Genomic DNA, 27,621 nt, shown 5'->3' on the forward strand with positions numbered 1-27,621 from the left:
CGCATCACAACGTCCATTCTTCAAGGGGCTCCCATCCTTATCCTTGTACATTTCGGCTAGCGACATGAAACCGTTCTGGGATGCGTTGAGCTTCTGCTATTTAGAGCTTCCATGTTTCTTGAGATCGGCACAACTGTTCTATTTCCTCGCAATCCGGCATCGTTTATCTCTTGCAACAAGAGGGTCTGCTGTTTCCGTTTCTATTTGTATCGTTCCACGTTCTGTCGGGCTCCATGCTGCAGCATTACCGCCCGCGCTGCGTTCTTCTTTTCCATAATCGCTCTGCTCTCGTCGTCGAACCATTCGTTTTGTCGATTCCTTTTTTCGTATCCGATTGGCCGATGGTGTTCTGGGCTACGTTGTTGATGGCTGCTTTTACTGTACTCCAGCAGTTATCTAGAGGGGCCATAGAGCTTGCCCTCACCTGACGACGCTGCCTCGAGATTTTGCGCGTATACTGAGGCGACATTCGGCTGTCTTCGTCGCTTTAGGTTGTATCGTTGCGTACTGGACTGTATGTTGCCCAACATAATCAAAGCCAGCAAGTGTCCTATAGACGAGTGCACCGATGAACTGAATTCATCGCGGTCCGAGAATTTTGACACTACAGCGGGGTCGTTCCCAATCAGAATTGTTCAATTCTGATTGGAAATCTTTCACTTCTGATTGGAAGCGACCCCGCTGAAGTGTCAAAATTCTCGGACCGCGATGAATTCAGTTCATCGGTGCACTCGTCTATAGTGGTTAAAATCAATGTTAACCATGATAGGCCATAACGTCGATGAGAATTGCTGTCCATCTGCCAGAACATGATCGATATGCGATTTAGGTCTGCTATGGCGATCTACAATCTCCAGGTGTAACAATAAGGGAGATTGTTTGTTTAAGCTGGTGGGTGCTGGACTCTTAAATTTTCGGTCTGAACTCATTTTCTCGGCTTACCTGCGCGTTTGATGATCTTGACGTGGTGCCTTGGGTAGTGGTCATAATTCTTCGCGTGGCAGGTGCGATGATATTCTGTGCCCAAAATTCAACAATAGCATCTTGTACCTATTTAGGGCACTTGTCGCTGCTTATTACTAAGTCAATTTTAAACCTGATTTGAAATTTTGTATAAAATTAGATACTGTACGTATCTCACCGTGTGCCAAAAATTAAGTTATTAGGTATAAAATTGACTTAGCTAGGGCTGTTAGTGTCCAAAATAGATATACCTGCCCAAGTGCTGCAAGACCCTATTTACATTACGATCATCACCCATATGCCCATCCATCATCCTCTTGCTGAATACCAGCGTGCTAAATGCTTCGGCTATATGGGTTCAGTGTTCAGTGTATTATTTACGAAGAATTTCGGATCCATTTAATAAGGCATGTAGCTTCAAGTATGATATATTTTTTATTCATCATTTAAAGGAAAACACACATTAACTGTAAAGTTAATATCATATACAGATATCTTTTGTCTGCTTGGCATTGTTTGATTTTGATTAACGTCTTTACATATGGGTTTGTATATATAACACATCTGAATACATTTTCTCAACTCGGGTTTTTCTTTGTAATGTCCTGACCGAAATTTTCAAACTTAACAGACGAAAGCAATAGGAAGTTCTGCTATTTTGCCTTAACAATTCAATAGATGCCCTTTTGTTAGATCTTGCTTGCTTATGATAAAATTGCAGACGACATAAAGAAAAGTTGCTGTAGTAAAATAGTTATCATAAATATTACTATATAGTCTCACTTGATTGCGCTTCGTAGAAGGAGGTGGTGGGCGAAAAACTTGTACCAAAAATTAGTAGTTCTTCGCCAGTGGAATGTTTTTGTGCTGATGGTGGCGAACCGTCCGACTACCTCCACTGATGGTATGACCACGCGGGTTCACAGCAGCTCATTTCTTCTTTTTGCTCTGCTTGGCTTTCTGTTTTTCCTGCAGCTTGCGTTCTTTCTCGGTTAGAGAAAGATATAGTTTGTAGCCGAAGAATACTGAAATGATAAAATGTAAATATGGATCGTGAGTATAGTACATTTTTAGCGAACGTATCTGTAACTTCAACTGACCCACAAATAACACTATCAACATCCCAAAAGCAATCATCAAATAAAAGTTGAGTTCTTCATGCAGAATTTCGTTGGCACCAAATAGAGGAATAGATTTCAAATCCTCGGCGTTATCATGGGTTACCTTCTGCTGTTTTACCATCTCCGACAACCCTTTCAATTGGTTTATGAATTGACCTTTGAACTCCTTTACGAACTGTTGCTTCTCTTGATCGGATAGTTTAACGAACATGTCCGATAGTTTCCGTAAATTATCCGCCAATTGCTGTGCCATTTCATGTTTGTCCTTATCGTTAAGAAGCTCGTTCAGTGCATCGGACTGCAGAGCATGTATGAAGGGGTTTTCCTCTCCGTCAGCGGCGTTCATGTTTGTGCGATAAAATATTTCAATAAACAATAAAAAGGTGCTAATTCGGTCTACACTTTACGTAGGCCTGAGAGTGACTGGATAGTCTCTATTTGAACCGCGATATGATGCTCCAACGGTCGCGCGCGCACACGTTAGATGTGTGGGAATTCTATAAAAAACAATTGCTTTTTCGGAATTTACTCAATTAGCGTGCGTGTCGCCCGTTAAAAGCTGAACAAACTGCCGGCATGAATAGCCGGCGATATCAAATTTGATACTGAAACCGTCTTTTGTCGAATCAATCGCCCTCCCCGGGAGCGATAACTTGAGGTTGTGGATGGAGCTTGAAGGTGACGTGGTGGATTGCATGCTTTCATCGGTTGCCAATGTGAATACGCGCGGCTTAACACTTGAACACTTCGCCTTGCACCTACCTATAATAGTATACATCTACTTATCTGTACTAGGTACTTTGATTAGATCTGGAAACGACTGGCCTGTAAAAGTGCCAACGTGGACAGGCTGATAAGAAATCCCTCAGATAAGGGCGATAAAATATCCGATCCATAACCAGAACCTATGGTTTTTTTCGTGAGATGATCCAAACGGGTACTTGTTTGATAATTGGATTGCTAGAAGACATTGAAATAATGGCTCGCAATTATGAGCAAACATGTGACACTCTTTATGCATAACAATGATGTATATTTTATCGGCAAGATGTAGTATCAAGTTTTGAAGATTGTGTTAGAAGATTTAGAGATGCAGGGGCGATAGACAAAATAATCAGGAAGGGCAAAATTTTCACTTTTCAAAAAATGGTAAACTAGCTGTAACTTTTCGAAAAGTGCATAAAAAATCACAGATTTTCACTGTAAGTGGGTCAATTAGGTCCAAATGGGAAGTATCGTACTATTCTACAGTGACCGGCACAAAAAAGATCCACCATATAATTGTTACACTTTCTAATGAAAACTGCATGCAAAAATGATAAAATATACCTTTCAATGAATGCAATACTTCCATTTTACATTGTTTTAGTAATCTGTGTTGAAAAATATTTGGTTTTTGAGGAATAAAGTGAATTCTAATAATATTGGAAAAAAAATGGGTTTTAAGGGTATGACAGAAAAATGATCCACTTAGCAGTTGGGTTTTTAAATTAAGAAAAAAATACTGATTTTTAGATTTCATATGAAAGAGCACCATTCTCTGAGCCACTATGATTATTTTCAGACTTTTAAAAATATTAGTTTGATACCTAAAACATTTTCAAAGAGATTTTTTGAAATCACTTTTTGACAGCTTGGCAACTGTTTGGCAGCTCCGCCCAGTACAAAATGCGACGAGGGGTGATTCGACAAATCGCTCCCATACAAACTTCAAACTGATTATAAAATAGGTTCTCGGGCACCAATATTCATGAAAATTTGGATTTCGGCTCAGTTTGGCATGCAGATTCAGAATATGAAATTATCTCAACAGCGCTAAACAAGCCAATTCATTTTGAAACTTCAAAATTTCGCCAAATTTTCACACGACAAACTGTTTAGTGCAATTCAATGTTTGACTCTTTTCAATTGAGCTCATTGCTTTATTTTAAATTCATGTTAACAGTCCTATAGGGATGAGGGTAGAGAATTAGGGAAGCAAAGAGGATAAAAAAGGAGATGATCATGAAGATGGTATGAGATGGACATCTCGAGATTTTCTCAAGATACCTTCTGGTTTTTTTTTTGAAGATTTTTTCATGTACATATTTCTATTTAGATTCTTCCCAGGATTCCTAACGGGATGTTTCTTGCGGAATTCATCCTGGGATCTCATTAGGAATTTCTGCAGAAATTGCTTTAGAAAATCCTTAAAATGATCTTTTAGGTATTCTTATTCTTTCCGGGATTCCTGTCATGATTCCCTCCGAAAAAGAATGTAAAAGAATATAGATTTCTGTCGAATTTTTTTCAGGCAATCCTGGAGGGGATCTTTTAGGTATACATGTATAAGAAATGTAACAACAATCCATTCATTACGATTGTAGATCGTAGATGTAGGCTTTTACTCGCGGAAGTTCTTAGAGGTCCTAGATTATCTTTGGAAATTATTTCTCTACAGAACTATGCTCCCTTGACCTGTAGGGCGCTACACTTTATCAGTAATGTAAGAATAAACCATTGATAACGCTTGTAGATCTTCAGGTCTTTACTCATAGAAGTTCTTGGAGGACCTAGGCCATCTGTGGAAATCAGTTCCTTACAGAAAAATGATTCATGAACCTGTAGCATTTTACAACGTATCAGAAATGTAACAACAACGCTTGATTACGCTTGTAGATCTTAAGGCCTTAACTCGCGAAAGTTCATGGAAGACCTAGCATATTTATAGAAATGAATACTCTTCAGTACAATGCTCAATGGACCTCTGGGATGTTACAATGCATCGGTAATGCAACAAGAAACCGTAGACCTGTTGGGTGTTAACATTCTCCTTGATTATTCGTTTCATCCGTCTAAACAGTCCTTAACGCCCCAAAATATCCTCTGCGATCTTCCTTGAAAACAGTATGCACTCTGCTACCCATAACCCATCCCTTCTCTCCTTCCCCACTAATCCGTAGATTCAACCCTTACTACTACCCCCTCCCTTTCCTTATTAACTCTCTAAAACAAACCTCGGATATCTGAAGGTGTTGACATTTCAAATATTTTCAGCTTTCCCTCATTTTTTTACACGGATTCCTGAATTAGCACGGTATTTTTTACACGGTTTCTCAAATTAACACGGTTTTTTTACACGGTTTCGAGAATTAACATGTTTTTTTACACGGTTTCGCGGATTAACACGTTTTTTTTACACGGGACGTATCCCCCGTGTAAAAAAATAACTTAGTGTACGTGTCGGAATTTCTGATGGGTTTCTTTAAAAAATTCTTCTCGATTTTTTACAGGGATTCTTCAACAATTCCTTCTATGACTCTTTCAGGGATTTTCGACGCGTTTTGACAGCTGTTTTGGTGTCTTCGTTCCACCAATGAAGTGCACGGCGTCCAGGATTTGGGCTGGTACTCGGTATATTGGACGATGCTGCGCTGTTGATGATAGCAGTAAAGTCAGGTATCGATGTTGGAACTTGGATGTCTAGTTGGGTTTCGAGTGCAGTTTGGAATCCGGCCCAGTCAGCCTTATCGAAAAGCCACCGTGGTCTTCTTTCAGTTTCTGGTGCGACCCTGTTTTCTAATGTGATACAGATCGGGGCATGATCACTTCCTTTGAAGTCGGTATCCACGGACCAAAGAAAATGGTTAGTTGTGGAGGCTGATGCAAGAGAGACATCTATCGAGGATTCTGCCTGGCCACGAAAAAAGGTGGGTGAACCGTCGTTCAAGATGGTAAGATTGCGCCGACCTGCCAGGCGGGCGATGGTAGTACCTCGCGCGTTGTTGGTGCGGCTGCCCCAAGCGTGATGGTGGCTATTGACGTCGCCAAGGAAGATTATCGGCTCTGGGATCTGGTCTAAAACCATGTCTATCCTGTTTCCTAGGTTTGGAAGCTTTCCGTTCGGAAGATAGACACAGACTACCGAAATAGGGAAAGGCCATGGAGTGCGGACAGCGACTATGGGTAAATCGGTGTCTAGATCTATTTCCTGGACGGCTAACTCGGAAGATACTCCGACGGCCACTGAGTGGTATAAATTGGGCCCACTTTTTGAGAACCATTGATACTTCTTTCCCAGGGTGTTCTTCATCGTGCTGGGATTGGCTCGGTGGATCTCCTGTAATGCCAGTACCGTGGGTTCTAGGTCATGTACCAACATCTCCAGGTCCTGCAGATTGTGGAAAAATCCGTTTATATTCCACTGGATGGCGAAAGTTTGTTTTCTGCGACGTTGATTAGGCAGTTGTTGTTGTTGAGGGCTTCTGTGGGACTTATCGCTCGGGTTGGGGTGCCCAAATGTTGGAGCAAGATTCTCTCCGTGCGGGTCTTGCCCCGTGCCAGGAGGCGTGATGCCGTCGCTCAGACCTGGGTACCTGGTATGTTTCGTATGGTGTGTCCTTGTAGCCTGCGCTGGTTTGCAACCAACGAAGTCCTGGTCTAGATTCCGATGATTCTTTAGGGTTCCGGGCAGGATCTCGGCGGTTTGGCCGTATCTTACCTTATGTAGAGCATCGTACGCGGACGCATTAGTCGCTTCCGCTTCCGTAAGAGGACGAAACGAGAACTTGTCGGATGTGGGTGCAGTATTGTTGTTTCCAGTTGTAGTGCGTTTTCGGTGGTTTGTAAGCAGATTCAGGGTTGGCTTGACTCCCACGTTGTCCAGCGCAGAAACTCCCTCGTCGTCCTTCGGGGAATGGGTGTATAAACCCTTTTGCGTCCCGACAGCGAGGACATTCAGGTGCCGAGGGTTGTCCGCCAGTTCCGGTTGGGGTGTAGCGTCCGCACTGACGGGGCCTCGGCTGCCTGAGGCCTCCACTGTAGCTGCTACAACGGGTGTGGTTTGACGGTTTGGTGTTGTTTTTTGCTCAGTCGACTCCGTTGATTCGATGTTATGCTCTTGGCTTGGGAAGATGATGATGGTGGTGGGTTATACGTCCATATCTGGTCGAGGTGTCAATAGAGTCAGTAGTGTGCGGGGTGTGCGGTACTTCGGCAGCAGCAAAGTTTCGCGCGCTCGCTTTGCTAGATTTTTGCGATTTTCTTTCCCCTCCTCTCTGCGGGGCTCCGACGACGGGACGCCAAGCAGTCAGTAGTGTGCGGGGTGTGCGGTAGTTCGGCAGCAGCAAAGTTTCGCGCGCTCGCTTTGCTAGATTTTTGCGATTTTCTTTCCCCTTCTCTCTGCGGGGCTCCGACGACGGGACGCCAAGCAGTCAGTAGTGTGCGGGGTGTGCGGTAGTTCGGCAGCAGCAAAGTTTCGCGCGCTCGCTTTGCTAGATTTTTGCGATTTTTTTTCCTCTTCCCTCTGCGGGGCTCCGACGACGGGACGCCAAGCAGTCAGTAGTGTGCGGTAGTTCGGCAGCAGCAAAGTTTCGCGCGATCGCTTTGCTAGATTTTTGCGATTTTTTTTCCTCTTCTCTCTGCGGGGCTCCGACGACGGGACGAGTGTGCGCGCGCCGTGGTTCGAGTCGGTTCCGAATTTTTCGCTTCCCTTCGGCGCTAGTTTCCAATACACTTTTAGTTGATAATAAATATTTTCTTTCATTTTTTGCATTTACACAAAAGAGTGAAAAATGTTACTTCGGGTTCGCCGGTCGAGAAAAAATCCGGGCGCCGACAAGTGAGTCGCGTTCAGTGTATTTCGGTGTGGAATAGACTAAAGGTTTCTGCTCCCTAGTGGAGTGGAGACGCGCGATAGAATTTTCTTTTTGGCTAGTTCTTGCGTCGAAAAGTGGTCGGTTGTTAACGGCGGTTTGTGTATATTGATCCATTGTCAAATCATATCACCAACCATAGGTGACTCCCGGACTGACAATGTACCTTACCCTACTAACAAAAAATTCCTTCCTGAGACAAACGGTGAGATGCAGCGATTCGCGGTCTTTTTAACAACGTTTGTCTTACTAACATTCCCTTCCATCCTCGATGACCGTAAGGACGTGGCCGGCGCCGTTATTGACCTTATTAAAGTTGAGAGCTCTCGACCTGTGTACATTGAGAATAGTAAGCTAGTCCCAAGCCCTGTTCATTGGTTCCTTGTGCAATTTCGATTGCTCTGGTCAATCACGGAGTAGCAACTACGAATTGTGCGGTCATCTATGCTCATGCTCATGCTCATGCTCATATCTGGTCGAGGTGTCAATAGTTGGGAGTACTGAGCGTTAGCAAGGATTACTTCTTGGGTGCTCTCAAATTCGGGTTTGCCTTGCCAGCTTTGCTAGCTCGCTTGGCTCCCGTAACGTAATTTGAAGATTCGCCACCGGAGGAGGAGGAACTTGCGTGGCCGCGCTTTGATGGTGTGGAAGTGATGGTTTGTATTGACTGCTGTGATGCGATACTAGTGTCCGACAGGTATCCATCCTTATTTAGCTTTGGTTGCTGCTTTATCTTATCCTTTTTCGGCCCTTTGCAATCCGATAAAGCACTGGCTTCGATCCAGTTTGCAACGGACTGCGTGGTCGTCGAATCTAGTGTTGGTGTTTTTGTAAGTAGTCCACAGTTTGATGTTTGGGAGTGGAACATCTCGCCATGTTCAGGTAGTTCTGTGGATACGTTTTCGTCCTGGATATGTTGGGATGTTTCACTTGACAGAAGCTTTTCGATAATTTGGTCTTTCTTTTTCAACTCCATTTGGAGAGATCGGACCGTTGTTGTTAGCGCGGCAACTTGACGCACTAATTCCTCTATGGTCCCGTGCTCTTTGACAGTATCTAGGCGGTCACTCACGCTACGGTTCTGTACCGCTCTTTCCATGTCACGGATTCTCTCGTCCTTCTTCTTGGAGTCGAGTTGGAGTTGAGCTACTACCGCCTTTAGCTCCCCGATTTCGGCATCCTTGCTAGCACTCACGACGTTCGAGTATGCACTGGAATGTTGGTTTTGACCATTGCGGACTTCGTACTCACGACTGGCTTGGGGATATGAAATTCCTTGGTCGATACGAATACGCTGGATCTCGACTTCCTTTTCGTAAATCGGGCATTTACGGCTGGAGGCAGGGTGCTCGTTTACCTTGCAGTTTTTACAAAAAACGGTTTCAACACAAGGCGGTCGATCTATGGCCATATGGTTCGCCGCTCCTGCTTCCGTTGATTGAATACGGTCCTCTTCGTGCACTTTACTGCACCGTCCACAGATGCGAAAGGGTTCGGTGCACCGTTTTCCCGTGTGCCCAAAGGACCAGCAGCAGTAGCATTGCATCGGGGATGGATAATAGTTCCTAGTCTTACAGCGCGACCAGCCAAAGTCCACATGCGGTGGGATCACCGTTCCACTAATTGTCAGGATAATTGTGGGCGTGTTTTCGAAGGTTCCATCCGGTTTCCGACGTCTAATTCGCCGGAGATCCTTCACACCTTGAGGTTCCAGTTGCTGCCTTAAGTACTCGTCGTCAAGGGTCACGGAGTCGTAGCAAGACACTACGCATTGTCGTTGGTTGAGCTGGGGGTGTTCACTAATCTTGATTGTAGTTCCGTCAGCCAATTTCGTCATCTTACACAGCTTTTCAAACTGGGCTTGGCTTCTCACCTTGAGAACGTACGAGATTCCCCGGTTCTCCTTGTAAGCACCGTCGATTTGTGCGTTAATGTACTTCTCGACTGAAAGCCGTAGCAGGAAAGGATCCTGCGGCATGGGTCCGGACGTAGCTTCCATTTTCAAGTACTGCAAGGGCCCTGCAGTGCCATCCCTGTCCATGAAGCTCGGAACACGAGCTCCGGTGTATTCCCCATTTACGAAATTGGATGGACCATAACAACCACCACCGGGGCCCCCTGGGTCCCCTGGACGGGGTGGTTGTCCGCTCGCCAGTGACATACTGGCGAGGCGGGAGTGGGATTCAACACAGGTAGGGCGACTCCAGTAGTACAGGCGGGGAGGTTTAACTTTTTCGGGGAAATATGTTAGAAATCGTTCTTCACACTTCTTTTCTTTACGTGGGCCGCAGTTGTTGTTTGGGAACAGCTGGAACACTTAACGTCAGTTCCGCGGCACTAAACGACACGGAAAACACCGCTTCACACTTTTTCGCAAATTCCCAGACTTTTCACGGAAAACCGAAGAAGTCGGTTTGTTCTCGTTTTGCAACTTTCTACTACTCGGGTTTTACTGCACACCACTGTCCAGAGAAGCACACTGAGAAAAAAAGTATAGTAATGCGAACCACGGCATTGTGCTTAATTTTACCATGCCGAAATATCGTAAACACAACCAAACATTTCTTTACACCTACCACAAATCAATAAAAATTACCATGCTGCGTGGTAACTGTAACATGGTGAGTTTCATAATATACATATTCAACAGTACTATACGATGTTTACAATTCGGCGAGCACACATAGTAATATTGACTCGAAAAGTGCTAGCCCAAACATTCAACATTTTTGAGCTTACAAAATAACATAGGGTATCGGGATGCTTCGTTGGCATAGTCCACTCGTTTGGCCTATCTCAATGTGAACCAGAAACTCAAACAAACACGCATAACTGAATATCGGAAAAGCTATGCACCAAACAACTGTAACATTTCGTTTCAATTTTAGCACTTTGGAGCATTAAAAATGAATGAAAATGTCACTTTGTTTAGCTTTTGTAGACGCCATGATTTTCCGGCTTAGTGGGTAGTCTATACACATGATCATAAATGGCATGATTCTGGAACATTTCGAATTGACTTTTCAATAACTGAACATTTGGTGCGACGGTCAAAGACGCTATTTTGAGCTTGTGTATTTGTTTTCAACGAATAATAACTATTTTACAAATTAAATGTGGGCCGAATATTGAGGACATTTTTTAACTATGTACCCAAATCTTGGCCCATCAGTAAAGTGACGTCAAAAACAGCGATAAAAAGACGTCAACAATATTTCTTGCGTAAGAACCAGAAAGAACGAACAGGAAGAAAGATTTTGTTTGCGGTGACTGTAAAAATATAACACAATAATAGGGTTGCGTTGTTTTCGTTACTAAATTAAGAAAGAACTTTAGTTAAAGTGATTTATTTATAGTTTTTTGAAAATTTATCTCCGAAAATGTAATTTAAAAGTAAGATTGGTGAACAAGCAGAGATAATACTTCAGCAGAAATATTGAAAAAATAAGATAATTGGTGGTTCTAATGCATGGAAAGCAATAGGCCAACGTTGTATCCACTAATAGGCCAATTTTTGTACCATAGACCAACGTTGCATACCATCGCATCGAATCTTTTCAGCTTAATTAAGTAAATTCTTGAGTATTTACGTAAGTTTACTTCCAATTAGTGAAACATGCATTGCCTAGAGTGTGTAATAAGGTCAACATATTATTTCTAGTGCTATTAATTCATGAGTTATTGTCAAAATTGACACGGCGGCTTGCAAATTAGGCCAAGGAATGGTACATATACCCTAGTTGTTGCAAATATATGGATGTTATTTGAATTGTTTAGTTCGTGTTCGTTATCTTAATAAATTTTGTTTCCCGGAATCAAGATTCATTTTTATTTGAACTGGAACAGCGGGTAATTGCAGTTTTTAGTTAATTGTGTGCGGAAGTGACTGCAGTTGGTTGACTGCGGATCGAATTCTCGGCCGTCAAAGAATCCCGATAACTTAGCCACTGGTGCAGATCGTGGAAGTGCCGAAAAATAGGGAAGGCCGCTTGTACGGGGAAAATATGGAATCGTGTCTCGCGATCGAACGTTGGCAACATCAAGAGGTAATTATTTGTTGGAGGTATTCCCTAGCCTTATTCTGAGCCGCCTGAACTATAATTTCAGGTCTCCTTTACCCCAACTATATCACTTTGCGGGTCACAGCGCTGACAACCGTTTGAGAAATCCGACCTCCCAGAAGCAGCAGATCCTCCAAGTTGAACTGACCCTACCCTTGAACTGTGGACGTGCTTACATTCCCCGACCCGCGGGCCACGGCCTCATCCAGGATTGCATCAATCATCATTGCTTCATAGAGGACTATCAACATCGCATCCGCTCTATCCCAAGTTCCCGGACAGCATCGCTCACTCCCAACAGGCGTCCTCCAGAAACAGCACCGAATCGGGAAACTATTCGTGGAGCGGATACTTTTACATTTCCACAGATTGACTCACTGAAAAACCAAGCTGAAGATGATTAAGGAAACCCTGTCTCAACACCCTCCGAAAAATATTCATTCACGTTTTTGTTATGTTTGCAATAAGTCTTTTTTAATCAAAAAATAATAAAATCATTCTGTTTATCTTTCTGAGTTTTTTTTTTTGAAACGTAAATATAAAGTGGCGACACTACAGACTATTTATTTAACCATGTGCATAGTAATTTGAACCGTATTGCGATGGTCAAACGTACTATGCCACTTGTCATACACATAGTAAAACGAACTATGGAAGCATTTTCGACATTACCATGAAATGTAAATAAAGAACGACATGGTAAATTGGACCCTTCACATTGTAGTTTCAAATAAAAGTTATGGTCTACGAAAATCAAGTAGTAAATATGTTTTAATTTCACCCTCGATTTGGTCACCGTTACTATGTCCCTTTTTTCAGTGCACATCGAACAATGCGATGGCTTATGATTGTACACGCGGTACCCGCAAAAACGAGGCACTTCAACACCGCTGTTTTGGCACTGTTTTCACCGATTTTTATTGGTATTTGAGTGAAAGCACTTGTAATAACTGTCCTTTTAACGACCGAGGACTTCAAATTCCGGTACGATCGCGAAAACCACTAAATTTAATAATGGTACTACGAGCGCGTTCGCGGTTGCTTGTATAAACAACGATATCCCGAACTCGAAAAGAAAGCTACCGGAAGGTCACCCCGATAGGACCCGAACCTTGGAGGAATATCAGGTAGCCCGCAACACCTGCAGGCAAGTGATCAGGGAAGCGAAAGAGAAATCTTGGGTTGAGTTTCTCGATTCTATTAATGAGAATCAATCCTCCTCAGAGCTGTGGCAACGAATAAACAGCATACAAGGAAAGAGGCGCCACAAAGGAATAGCGATCAAAATAGATGGCACAACGACAAGAGATCCGCAAATTATTACTGATTCCTTGGCGGAATACTTTCACGATCTATCCTCACTACATCGATACCCGGATCGCTTTCTAAAGAAACATCCATCTCCCGAAACAGCGATTCACAGATTCTCGGTCCCACCTGATGAAGGACAAAACTTCAACCTCCCTTTCACAATAAAAGAGCTAGAGTACGCTCTTCAGAAGGCTAGCGGAAAGTCGGCGGGTCCTGATGGCATCGGATATCCAATGTTGAAAAAGTTAACGACGGGAGGAAAGGCTACTCTTCTCTCCATCATCAACCAAGAGTGGAGTTCGGGAACTTTTCCAGACGACTGGCGGCACAGTTTCGTCATCCCAATCCCAAAAAACAACGGCCCTGCCAACAGTGTTAGCAGCTACCGACCAATCGCCCTGACAAGCTGCATATGCAAAATCATGGAGCGAATGGTGAACCGGCGGTTGACTGAATATTTGGAAGAGAACCACAGATTAGATTTCCGACAGCACGCTCTCCGTCCTGGTTACGGCACCGGTACTTACCTGGCATCGCTCGGCCAGATAATCAACGATGCAACGAAAGAAGGACTCCACATCGAAATGGCGTCCTTGGATTTGGCCAAGGCCTACAATAGGGCATGGACCCCTGATGTCTTACATAGACTGGCCAGCTGGGGCATCACTGGCAATATGCTTACCTTTCTAAAAAACTTCTTGGACGGACGAACATTCCAGGTGCTCGTAGGTAACACAAAATCTAAAATTGTCACAGAGGAGACCGGCGTTCCACAGGGATCGGTAATTGCGGTCACCCTGTTCCTCGTGGCCATGAGTGGCGTTTTCACAGTACTTCCCAATGGGTTATACATACTTGTCTATGCCGACGACATCCTCCTTATTGTAACCGGCGTGCATCCGAAAATCGTCAGGCGGAAGTTGCAGGCTGGTGTCACCGCCGTCGCTAAATGGGCACAAGAAGTTGGCTTCGACATCTCAGCAGAAAAATGTGTTAGATTACATGCCTGTGAAATGAAGCACACACCGCCATCGAAGCCTATTATTGTCAACGGTTACCCGATGCCAAGCAAACGTAGTCTCAAGATCCTTGGAATCACCATCGACCGGCACCTAACCTTCCGCAGTCACTTTACCAATGTTAAGGACGCCTGTAAAAACCGAGTCTGCCTAGTAAGGAACATCTCCAATCGACGCACCAGAAGCGATCGCGGGACACGTCGCAGAGTAGCCGATGCTATTATTAACAGCAGGCTTTTTTATGGCATCGAAATCACTTGTCGTGCCATGGAGAGCCTACTCGCTATTCTTGCACCAGTATATAACAACACCGTTAGAGCGTTGTCAGGGCTCCTCCCTTCCACACCCGCTCTCTCTGCGTGTGCCGAAGCCGGTATTTTACCCTTTCATCACAAGACGACCCTAGCCGTATGCTGCAGAGCAATAAGCTACCTAGAGAAAACCAGAGGTGACGGAGAGATCTGCTTCATCGAAGAGCAGGCGAACCGAGCCCTAAACAATGTAACCGGATCCGTGCTTCCCCCGGTGGAGGAACTCTACCGTGTCAGGCCGCGAAGCTGGACGGCTGAAGATCCTACTTTCGACAGCACGATGAAAACTCATCTCACCAAGGGAACAAGCTCGATACGGGCAAAAGCTCTTTTGGCGGAAACGATAAGCAGTCGATATGCCTCGACTACAGTCAGATATTCCGACGGATCCAAGGCGGCCGGTACCGTTGGTATAGGCGTTATCGGACCCGATATCCGAAAATGCTACAGTCTACCCGAACAATGCTCCGTCTTCTCGGCGGAGGCAGCAGCCCTCTATATGGCAGCCTCGAAAAGCAGCGACAAACCTGTGTTGGTCGCTACAGATTCAGCTAGCGTTCTTCTAGCTCTGGAGTCGCCGAAGTCAAAACATCCCTGGATCCAGAAAACTCAGAAGTTTCTGGAAGAAGAAGGTCACCGTATAATTTTCACGTGGGTCCCGGGTCACTGCGGAATCAGTGGTAACGAAGAAGCCGACACCATGGCAAATATAGGACGGACAGGACGCCGCCGCACCCAGCATGTGCCCGGAGCGGACGTGAAATTGTGGTGCAGACGGACTATTGAAGACGCATGGTCCGCGGAATGGAGGGCAAACCGGTCCTTATTCTTCCGGAAAATCAAAGGGGACACCGAAACCTGGAAAGACCGTCACAACTGGCGAGAACAAGTTATTTTATCCAGACTACGAACAGGGCACTCCAGGATATCGCACAATTTTTCTGGGGGATCAACTTTCCGCAAGATATGTGACACCTGTAACATCCTCAACACTGTTGAACACGTTCTTTGCGAATGCCCCAAACTGGAATACCTCCGAACATCCCACCAGCTAGGAAGCATCACAGACGTGCTCCAAAATCACGAGACGAGTGAAGCAAAACTGATCACGTTCCTAAAAGAGGCTGGCCTGTTTGTACTAATCTAAACTTCACTACCTGACTAAAATTCGATTCTGTCGAACCTGACAATAGCCCTCTGGGGTAATATCCCCCGAGGCTTCAGAATCCCACCTCCAAACCCAACAACGACATAGGCATGACAACGGACAACGATTGGATTTCAACTCTATCAACCCCCAAAAACGGACAACCGAACCAAGCACCACCCACTGACTATGATTGTATCTCTACGTTACCAACCCCCACTTGAAGGCAACCAACCAAGGCTATTCCCACGGATACGAGATGGAAACTTTTTGAACAACAAAGACAAGTAGACAAATTGACAGCCCAGAACTTGAAATGTATATTCCAGACTAGGAAATACCCCTCAGGTCTCCCTAGTTTTCTTTTCTCTCGCTTTGAAACTGAGATGAACCAGCCTCGGGCTGAAAATCTCATAAATAAAGACATTAAAAAAAAAAAAAAAACTCTTTCAGGGATTTTTGATCAGCTTCCAGCCGGGATTCCTGTTGATGTTTCTTGTGATCCATTTCCTCACTTTTTGGTTTTTGATTTTTTTTTAAAATAACGAAGCAATATTTTCAAAATCGGTTTTCGTGCACATGTTGAGTATGGATCAAGGTATCTCCTGATTTTTTTTCATGGTGGAAAATGTCTATCGTTTTCGCAAAAACCATTTTTGAATAAAATTTCACAAAAAAATGGTTTCCGCAAAAATGGAAAACTTTTTCCACCACAAAAAAATCAGAAGATACCTTCATCCATACTCTACATGTGCACGAAAACCGATTTTGAAAATATTGCTTCGTTATTTTATAAAAAATCAAAAACCAAAAAAAACGAGGAAATTGAAATTCTTCAATATATACCTACGTGCTGGGATTTCTATTGGTATTCGGATTTCAGGAAGTTATCTCAATATTCTTATAGATATTTCTCCCGGAATTTCTTCGATGATTTCTGCCGGAATCGGTTTAGAAATTCTTTGTATGGAAAATTTTGAAATTTCCGATTTATTCATTCTATAGTATTACGTAGTTTATGAAGAACCTTTGAGCGATTTCCGTGATTTCAGCATAGGACGTAAAAGTAGCAAGCTGTTAGTACACAGGGTCAAATATTAGACAAGGAAAGTACTCAAGAAACAACATCAGTTTGATACTAATGAAAATTCGATCGAGTCAAACAAGATGTTTGAGCATTGGACCAATATTTGATCCTGTGTATTAACAGCTTTAGATCTGAGCGTGAGTTAGAGCTAATGAGAGTAGAATAGAAAGAGAAAAAATGGAGAAACAGAGAAAAATAGCACTGTTGAAAATGCTTTGACATCCATGTGCACAACAGAACATGTGCTCGATGAACAAATTGAGATTTGAAATTATGAAAAGAAATCGACGTACTCCGGTGAGACTCGAACTCACGACTCCCAATTCGCTAGACGGGCGTTTCTATTCCTTCAAGCTACGGAGTCACTCGACTATCTCCGTCGCCAGTAGGCCTAGAACTGAACTCGATTCCACAATCGCACATGGTTATCTTCTTTTCACAATCCAAACCTCCTTCGGATGGGATTAGATGAACATCAAACACATACACTGTTGTGCACATGTATGTCAAAGCGGAAGAGGAAGTTATTTTTAATTGTCGAGAGCTTCGGGCACTGCCTCGCAATCACTTATTGGTATGACAATTAGTGTGCAGCCGGACTCTCGACGGGTCGGTCCTGGGCCGACCGAATACGGCAAGGGTGACCGTAGCACCTTACAAATGTCAATTTCTTGATTTTGCTTTGGCTGACCAAGCCATGTGAGAAATTACACTGTTGAAAATGCTTTGACATCCATGTGCACAACAGAACATGTGCTCGATGAACAAATGTGCGATTACAGTCACTATATATGCAGTCTGGCGAATAGAAAATCCTAAGAACTGGCAACTGGATTATTTACTGCCAACACTAGGAAACGTTCAAGCTTTCGTTTGACTTTGTGTTTTTAGAACATAAATTTATTATCTTTACGGATACAATACTCCCCTCGTTTTTTTATCTATATTAACGAGATTTTTAGCCCTAGGCTAGTTCATCTCGGGACGCACGCTTTACTTTCCTTCCGAAGGAAGAACTCACATTTTTTGTAAGTTTTTTCGGGAGTTGGATTCGATCCCAGGTCCTCGGCGTGATAGTCAAGTGTTCTAACCATCACATCAGGTCCGCTCCACACTCCCCTCGTATTTAAGCTCTTTCGGAATTTCAAGTTCAATTGGCTCCGATCGAATTGGCTCCGATAGCTCTATCTGCCAGACTGTATATATAGTAGAGTGGGTCAACGTTGTATGGAGAAACTTTAAATTTCATCGTATCAATCCGGAACAAAGCTTGTTCAATCTATATTAGCGTCCAAAACAACTGTGCAAAATTTGGGAGCGATTGGTTGCGTCCCCGTATTCCGCATTGCGATTGAAATTTGTATGGAAGTTAATATGGGAAAACGTATTTTTTTTGCATTTTACTCATAAGTTGAATTCTTCTGTTCAATACCATGTAACTAATGACGTTAGAGTATAGCCTAGGAAATGCCGAGACACTTTGCCGAAAACCGCAAAGTGATCCGACGCTTGTGAAAAAAGTTATTCGCCTGGTAACTTAGGCCAAAAATTGAGATTTTATTATTGATGTTATTCCTTTACATGTTAAATGTTAAGCACCACCGGGCAATCTGTACGTTATAACTTTTTTTCACAAGTGTCGGATCAATTTGCGGTCTTCGGCAAAGTTTTTCGGCATATCCTAGGCTATACTTTACCGTCATTGGTAAGATTGTTTTAGACGAAAAATTTCAATTTACGAGAAAAATGCAAAAAAGCACGGTTTCCCATACTAAATTCCATACAAATTTCAATCGCAATGCGGAATACGGAGAAGCAATCGATCGCTCCCAAATTTTGCACAGTGACTTTGGACGCTAAAATGAATCGAAAAAGCTTTGTTCCAAAAAATCGACTTTGTTGACCCAGTCTAAGTGACTGAACAAAATATCTCTAGTATAAACCTTGATATTAACTGACAGGCCCTGGCCAAAGTCTACGGTCCATACAAATTTCGAAAATTATTAGTTGAGAGCTTTTTCTGCTAATGACAATTTTGTATTTGTATGTCAAGAAAATCCTTCGATCCTCCCTAATTCATCTAACGATGCCATCAGAAATTCTTCCAAGGGTTCGTTCGAAAATTTCCTCAGAGGTTTCTTTAGGAGCTGTTCATAAACCACGTAGACCAAAATTTGTTCATCTCAGACCCCCCCCCCCTCCCCCTCGTAGACTTTTGTCCATACAAAAATTTTGAAATATGTATAGAGCGTAGACTTTGACCAGAACCACAACCCCCACCCCCCAAAAAGTCTACGTGGTTTATGAACGGCCCCTTATCAGGGTGTCTACTCATAACTTAAAATAAAATTCCCTGAGTTTTCCAGGTTTTTCCAGATGAAATTTTGAAAGTTTATAGGGTGCTGGTTCCCTTATTAAGCATGTGGCTCCTATTTTCATCGTACGAAAAACAAAGGATTCAAGCGTTTTTTGTTTTGTTTCTTATTTTTGTATTTTTTGTTAGGAGTGAGCACGCATGAAAACAAAAAGAACGGAATCAATCGGTGCCGTAATCGCTAGTTTTCGAATAGGATGAATATGGGAGCGTGAGATTACTGATGGAACACATACCCTAATAAAAAAAACAAATTTTCTTAAAATTATAAAGGGTGACTTAGGGGTGCTTCTCTTTGTCATGAAGGATTTATGTCGGCCAAATTGCCTGAAACTTGATCATATTCAGCTTGGTTGGAAAGGATTTTATACCAACTCATGTCCAACAGGTTAAAAAAAAAACCCCATGACGAAGAGCACAAAACTGCCGAAGATACGTAAGTTCCCCTTCTCTTCATAAATTCTTTGAATCTGAGAAATCTGAGCGTAATTCCAGAAATTTCTTCCAAAGTTTCTTCCTGGCTTTCCGCAGGATTCTTTAACGAAATATCTGTTTGAGTACGTCCTGATATTTCTTGCAAAGGTTTTCCGATATACTTCCAGAGATTCTCGCTTGGCTTCCTCTTGAAAGATCCGTCTAAAACTTCAAAGTTTCTTCAAGAATGCAATTGGTTGAGTCTCGTCGCCATGTGGTTAGAGTCCGGATGGATGAGGGTTCGATTCTCGCTCCGAGCGATGAAATTTTTCACGAGGATAGCTTTTTTTCGTAGCCTCTGCGTGTTAAGTTTCGTTCAATCGGTACAGCCGCCGGCTGAAGCCAGTGTCCGTGTCTTTTTTAGTGGTTTTCCGGGATAGCTATCCAATAGTTTGTGTCGAGATTTTTACGGATAGTTTTCCGATATTTCTCTTGTTTTCCTCGCAGAAAATCGTCAGAAGCTGCTTTCCATGAGGTTTTCAGAATTCCCCCTTGGATGTCCTTAATATTTCTTCTCGGGATTACTATTACCTAGAACTTTTTTCGAGATGTCTCATTTTTTCTCAGGTTTTTCCTGAAGTTCCTGTCGAGATTTCTTCAATAATACTTTGGGTCAGTCTTGTGCATTATCACCATCATAACACAAAAAAGCCGCAACATCAACATTGCCCTTCTTCCTCCATCAACGCTACAGCCGACCGTCTCTATGTTGCTATCGAACACATTCGAAACGAACACATTGATACGGTGGCTGCCGCCGCCACGCTCTTTCTCTGCAAATCTCTTGAGTTGCCGAACGCTTCTTAACCGTCGTTCCGACGCAGAGCTATGTCACTCACTGCTGGGTGACTCTCGTCTGAAAATGCCAGGATGAGGGTCAATTTGTTAAGTAGTATTGCATGGCGCAGCAAACACAAACATAGCACGCCCTATGAATAGAATGCAAAGCGTAGAACAAAACTCGCTTCGGTGTTTCATCGTGTGGTTCGAAAACAAGAGACGATCGCTGCTGTTGGATGTGGTTGACTCTGCATTGAACGAGGGTTGGCTTGAGTGGCTTTTGCGTGAATCGATTATGTTTTGATGGACTGCGTTTGTCGTATGAAGTGATGGTTAGAGCGAGTGTCATTCGACATTGACCATCCTGAAACTGCACAACCCTGCTTTGGGTTTCTCGCAAGATTTTATTTGAATTCCCTCTAATATTTATCCAGGAATTTCCTATAAGGTATTTCGTACGTTATCGCAAGAGATAACTATGGGCGGAGTATCCAGAATCTCGTGACAATTTCTGGTAAAGATTCCGGGAAGAATTTTGGGAATAATGCAGAGAATATCTGTTAAAAAAAATCTCAGGTGGATCACTGCAAGAAATCCGGTACATCTACAAGGAACAGCCTGGCTCTGAAGGAATGCAAGAGAAGAATTCAATGAGAAATATCAACAATAATTCCTGTGGAAATCCCAGAAGGCACTCTGGAAAAAAAATAGGAGAAAGTCCAGGGTAAATTAAGAAAAACTCTGAGAGACATCTCATGACCAACATCGGAAGGAATCTTCTAAGAGAAGTTCCAGGAGATACTCCAAGAGAAATCTCAGATAAAACTTCAAAATAAACCTCGCGAAAACTTTTAAGAAATTCCTGTAGCTGTAGGAGACCAGGAAGAACATCTCGAAGGAAGCCCAAAGCAATTGTTTCAAGATATCACAGAAAAAATATTAAATAAATCTCTTGAGGAACTCTTGCAGTAAATTCCTCCTTCAGAAACCCTTGGAGGAACTTTAGTAGAAACCCCAGGAATAACTCCTTTGGCAAATCTGAAAAAAAAATCTGGGAGATCTTCTGTGGAAGTCCCAAGAGGAACACCGGAAGGAATCGCGTAAAATTTCTATGAGGAATGCCGAAAGAAATTCCATGATTTATCCCGACCGAAATTCTTATAGAGTATTCGGGATGAATTCTGGTAGAAATCCTACGAAGATTTCTTTGAGCAAAACACTGGAAGAACTCTAGCATCCCCGTGAAAAGCTCCAGAAGAAATCGGTTGGAATTCAGGAATTCTGGAAGGAATCCGGAAGTATACCTTTCTGGAAAAAATCAAAAAGGAATACCAAGAAAAATAGCGTCAAAAATGCGGAAGGAATTTCATAAGAAATCCTGGGAAGCATTCCAGGAGGTATTTCTAAAGAAGTTCCAGAAAAAAAAAAACCCTGATGGAATTTCTGGAAAAAATCCTTGTAGCAAAATTTTCTATATGGATTTTCACTACCAGGTTTTTATTCATACGACCCATTTTTTTTCATCGGTGTAAAATTTCCCTGAGTACTCTCAGTGTACCAGTAGCCGCTCGTGCTCCAATAGCCGCTCACGAGTGTAAAAAACAAAGTTCCCTGCAAAAAAGTAATATTTTTTCCACGGATATTCAAAATATGCGTGTCAAATTATACACGGATGAAGACCATCATACATATTTATGCCAATAAACTTAATTTTCAAGACGGTGAGCGGCTAGTGGAACACAAGCGGCTTCTGGCACTAGTGTAGAATTAGCAACTAGTTAAAATACACATAAATAAAAAAAAGGCTTCTGGCACACTGACGGTACTCAAGATATTCCCTGAGTATTCCAAGTTTTTCCCAGTTTAAAAAAAAACCCTGAGGATTGCCGGTTTTCCTAATTTTTCCAGATAGTAGACATTCAAAAATTGCCTAAGAAATTTCTTAAATAATTATTACAGAAATTCTGGCTGTGATTCGTTCAGTATCTCTTTTCAGGATTCATTCAGCATTTCATAAGAAACTTGTCCAAAAATTCCTTCAGGAATTCTTTTAAGAATTTTGTTTCGCAAGATCTTCCACGGATTACATTGCAATTAATCTGTGGGATTTCCAAGATCGTGATCAATAAAACGCGAGGATTAACACTGATTTACTCTGCTTTTATTTCTCGGCTCTTCTCACATTAGTTTAGACAACAACTGACTCGTTTGACAAGGTCAGCTCTAGAACACGGGGGGTGTGCCAATGGTTTGACACCACCACAAATCAATAGATTCTTTCAGGAATAACTTTCAATGGTTTTTAAGAAACTCTTATGTCGTTTTCGTTTTTGCGGCGGTGCTACACCGCTTCGTGCTACACTTTTCGCTGAATAAACGAACATTTTCGGTGCAGTTGCATTGGTGTGCGTGTATAAACACCAAAATATTGACAACTTTGCAAACGCTGATTGGTGGACACGGTGTGCACCAGCTACACTCCCGATTTTTTGAGTGCTACACTATCATGCGCGGTGCAGAAAAAGTGCTGCACCGGTGTGGCACGAAAATCAAAAACGAACATTTTCGGTGCAAAAGTGCTACACCGGTGTAGCGCCACCGCAAAAACGAAAATGACATTAAAAAGATTCAATCAGAGATTTCTCCTAGATTTCTTAAGGAATTCATCCAAAGATTCTATCAAGAATTTATCCAAAGATTCCTTCAAGATTTTTTTTTTCTAAAAGTTTATTTAGGAATTTCTTCAAAAAACTTTCTTAAAATCCCTTCAGACATTATCGTTTTATAAGAAAAAGTCTTGAAATCGTGATTTAAATGATGCAGGAGCTCTTATGCACGTCATTCAAATGTGTCGTAAAAATAAAAAATCTAGTAGTTCGTTCGTGGTATTTGTGGTGGAATTTTCAACGCAAAATTCACGACAGAAAGTTGAGGGTTAAATTGACGCGCCGCAAAACTTTACGTTACACAAGAAATCCTCCGCTGGTACACTAAGTTGTTCGTAGCGAAATGTTCGTGTTCTTTTAATTTGTGCAACTTCTGGTTGAAGACTCTTGATTTTTGACATGAATTAAGAAACATGTATTTCACTAAAAAAAAATCTTATCTAAATTTTGGCATACCTACATAATTTCTGGTTCTAATTGAAATTAGTTTCTTCTAACACATTCTCTTGGAAACCAGATTGAAAATACTTTTGAAATTCTAGAAAATTTCTTAAATCCTAATATTATCTTTAATTCTGCTAAATTTGTTTCATAATAGTATTTTTCTCAGAACATTCACTTAATAGCATAGTACAATTAAACAAATAATAACGCTAACCGCAACACTGACTGTCACGAAGCTCAGATCACTTTAGTCAATTGAACAATAGCTGAATCATGAATTGGCATCTGAAAACTATGATTCAGTTGTTTTGATTGATCATGTCAATACATAAAAGCTCCTATTTATTGAACAATAAGAATTTTGTGTTATAATTTTTAACTCATACTCATATATAATTTTATTGCAATTATTATAACATACAATTTGTTTTCTCATATTCCTAACTGAGGTGTGGTGTTCCCTTTCAACCGTTGATTACACTAAATACATGCTGTTTCATTTAGTATTCTAATTTAAAGTTTAGCATGGAAGGAAAAATTTTCTATACAAAAAAAAACCTTCAAATTTGCATTATTAAAAACAAAAGGAAACAAGAAAGCGAAAAATAAACAAATACAAGAACACTTAACAGTAATATCACAGTGGACTATGCGCCAGCTCTTGAAGAAGTGGGTTTATAGACGTCGCGCAACTTAGGTTGAATTTCGGCAATAATCTCTCGAACCATTCATCCAGCGGTTCAACCCCAGCCATCCTATGCACATCATCGGTAGGGTGAAACGGCGGAGGATTCAACATCTTTTTTTTAATAATTTATTTTGCTTGACTTGGATTTTCTTACGATGGCTTTGGCAGGGTGACCACTCAACTCGGTAAAATAAATTCCCGGTTATTTCCCGGTTTTTCCCGGTTTTCTAGAAATTGATTTATATGGTTAAATCGGAACACTGATATTTCTATTTTCTATTTTCTCACTTTTCTGATTTTGTAAACAGTTTAACCTTACTGGAAGCGCACCATTGTCAAAGGTCTAACAATGTCAAAAAATATCATTCATCATAAACAGCCCAAGTGAAGTAGACTTTTGGCTCAATTGATCGTGTTCTAGGAGGTTGACAATTTATGGCGGCTTGAATTCCCCAACAACATAACACCATAACTGTTCAATTTTATGCTTTAAGCTTGAACTGTTTAACGCTCAAAATGACATAAAAATACTTGAATGCGATTTTTTGTACCAGAAGTTCTTTTGTTATGTGCAAGTTATCAACATTCAAAATTCAGAAAATGTAAGTAAAATTTCGAACAAAGCGAAAACTAAATCATACCTAACAATTAGAAGCGAATGAGCCCTGCTATTAGAGCATCTTCGGTGGAAAAACAAAATCCAATATAGGCCACATTTAGTAAGAAGCCCATATTTTCTCTAGTCTTAAAAACTTAAAATATTTCTCAAGAAAGTATTTTCGGAATTTTATATATATTAGATATGCTCTATTCAAAGTTAGGGTACAGATTTTTAATAGAAATGCCAAATGAAATTTTTGAAAAAAATAACTCAAATCAATTTCTCGAAAATCTACTGGATCTCTTGAAGAAACTTGTAAAGGTAATCTGGAATGTAAAAACTGTTTGTGGAATCTCTGGAATAATTATTAAAAGATTCCTTGATAATGTTCACTGTTGAGATGCTTGACAGTATACTAATGAAAGAGGGACTCCTGAAGAAATCCATGGGAGGATTCAAATAGGTAAAATATAGTTGGAATTCCCAAATAAATTACTTCAAAAGTATTTGACGAAAAGCATGTAAAATCTTTAAGAACGTCTTTAGAAATTATTTATAATTTTATCAATAATCTTCTTGCAAAAAGGAAACTATTGGTAAAACTGCTTGATATGGTTGAATTGTTTTGGAAAAGTTACTTGTAAGACGTTTCAAGAAATCCCTGGGAAAATATCTTGTTAAATCTCTTAATGAATGTTTGGAGAATTCTCTAGGAGAATCTGCGAAGAAAACCTTGGTTTATCATCAAGAGAAATGTTAGGCAACCTGGAAGAATCGATTGTATACTATCTAAAGAACATGTCCAACATGGAATACTGGAAAAAATGTTATGATTTTTGTTTTTATCTGTATTAACGAGATTTTTAGCCCTAGGCTAGTTCATCTCGGGATCCACGCTTTACTTCCCTTCCGAAGGAAGAACCCACATTGTTGTGAGTTTGTCGGGAGTGGGATTCGATCCCATGTCCTCGGCGTGATAGTCAAATGTTCTAACCATCACACCAGATCCGCTCCACGTTATGAAATTCTTGAAGACGACCGATTTAACAGAATTTCTAAAATTATACACATTTGTAATTGTAAAGGAACACTGCTGTAAAATAAGGTATTTTTTTAATATGGCAATATTTTTTCTGTAATGATACAATACACTGACTGTCCTACCTAAGACACATTATTTAAAGTTTTCCATTTATATCTTAGCTTTTTCAAAAACAATTGTAATTCACTACAACAGTTCTATTAAAAAAGTCCAAGATTCAAAATCAAAATTTAAGAAAAATTTAAAATAAATCTCATGATTAAGTTTTGAACTCTGCATCTAGTATCTGCGATATAGTATCTTTAGATTACAAAAATATTGATCATGTTTAATAAAAAATAATGATTCTCATGTAGAAGCGATAGAAGTTATTATCCTGGACCTTCAATTTTAAGGGTTGTTTATGTTTTAAGCAAATTACCGGTTTTTCCCGGTTTTTCCCGGTTGTTTGCGATTCCCGGGTAATTCCCGGTTTTCCCGGAATTCCCGGTTGAGTGGCCACCCTGCTTTGGGCGCAATTGTACCAGGCTGGAAAACCGTATGATATTTTAAGGGTTGTTTATGTTTTAAGCAAATTCCCGGTTTTTTCCCGGTTGTTTGCGATTCCCGGGTAATTCCCGGTTTTCCCGGAATTCCCGGTTGAGTGGCCACCCTGCTTTGGGCGCAATTGTACCAGGCTGGAAAACCGTATGATATCATGGGTCGAAACACAGTTTTGTATAACAGGAGTTTCATGGTTGTCTGTAATCGTGATCGACGATTTACCACAGACAAACAGACGTAACACTTTGAACTATTTTCATGGAAATCCATCGACCAGTTCACACTACCATCACCTGGTGGAAAAGTTGCACGAATCACTGTGTTGTGCAATATCGTCAACAGAAGGCGCTAGTGTGAAACGTCAAACGCATAGAAAAACGATGCGCACGCCTCTGGTTGTGAAAACCACAACTATGAAAATTTAAAATGATCGTTAAAAGCGTGGTCGATGGAAATTTCGCAATTGTTACGTCTGTTTGTCTGTGGATTTACTAAGGGATCTGGTGAGCTTTTCGCATTTTTTAAAACAATTGTTAACGTGTAATCCAAAGTTGAGCTTTTTGTCAAGAATTAATCCAAGATATGTTACATTTTCTGACTACGGGATGTTTTGGTCTCCGCAAGATACATAACTTTGTGGAGTGTTATAATTTTGAAGCTTCTAATAGCAGTCTTTGACATTGCTGATAAAGTTTCGTAGATCTTAGCAGAATAGGAAAACTTTCCATTTGACGTTAATGTTTAAGCTTTTATGAGACATTTTGAATTTGTGAAAAAGCTTTTGAAGCTGTTCAAATATACTTTTTTGGAGTCGTGCAAAACATTACTTCAGACTATATGTAAATATTGATGATGTTGATTGCTAGTCAACATTAAAGTTTCTAACTTTATTTGATAAACTACTGAACTCTTACCAAATACCGATGCAATCAACAGCACCATAACAAGAAACACCATGTAGTCTGAAAGTCCAGCTTCCATCTTGCGGCTTCCCATAGAATTTTTCATAACGTCAAGTTTCAGCTGCTCCTTTTCTTCATCGGACAGATTGTCCATGTTCTCCAGCATCTTGATAAACTCTTCCATGCTTGGCATCTTGAAGTTACCCGCGCCTCCAAACGAAGGCATTTTTGGTAAATCTTGACCCATGTCTGCAGCATCACCGGCCGTCGATTCCGAAATGATATCTTCAATCACATTTTCCATATTGATTGTTCCTATTAATTTCTTTGGCTGAACTTCATTAACTGGCTATCACTTTGACCACGTTGGAGGGCCACGTCTACGTTTTGGCTATTTACGCGTCAGACAATCTTTCTCGACTATGAGGTGCAATGAACTGATCCAAAATACAAG

At 41.4% G+C, this 27,621-nt stretch overlaps 1 protein-coding gene across 2 annotated transcripts; it reads right to left on the bottom strand.

The window, feature by feature from the left end:
• Nucleotides 1-1,379: 1,379 nt before the first annotated feature.
• Nucleotides 1,380-27,621, bottom strand: LOC109431691 (uncharacterized). 2 transcript variants are annotated; one of them, XM_019707959.3, is made up of 2 exons: nucleotides 27,180-27,621; nucleotides 1,380-1,988 (listed from the first exon to the last, which is right to left on the bottom strand). In XM_019707959.3, the coding sequence occupies exons 1-2, from the start codon at nucleotides 27,469-27,471 to the stop codon at nucleotides 1,894-1,896; spliced, it is 387 nt and encodes a 128-aa protein (XP_019563504.1). In that variant the 5' UTR covers nucleotides 27,472-27,621; the 3' UTR covers nucleotides 1,380-1,893. The 2 variants fall into 2 exon arrangements, with proteins under 2 accessions (XP_019563504.1, XP_019563503.3); XM_019707958.3 differs by lacking the exon at nucleotides 27,180-27,621 and adding an exon at nucleotides 2,064-3,135.

The sequence above is a fragment of the Aedes albopictus genome, chromosome 2, assembly GCF_035046485.1.
Source record: "Aedes albopictus strain Foshan chromosome 2, AalbF5, whole genome shotgun sequence".
Classification (NCBI taxonomy): domain Eukaryota; kingdom Metazoa; phylum Arthropoda; class Insecta; order Diptera; family Culicidae; genus Aedes; species Aedes albopictus.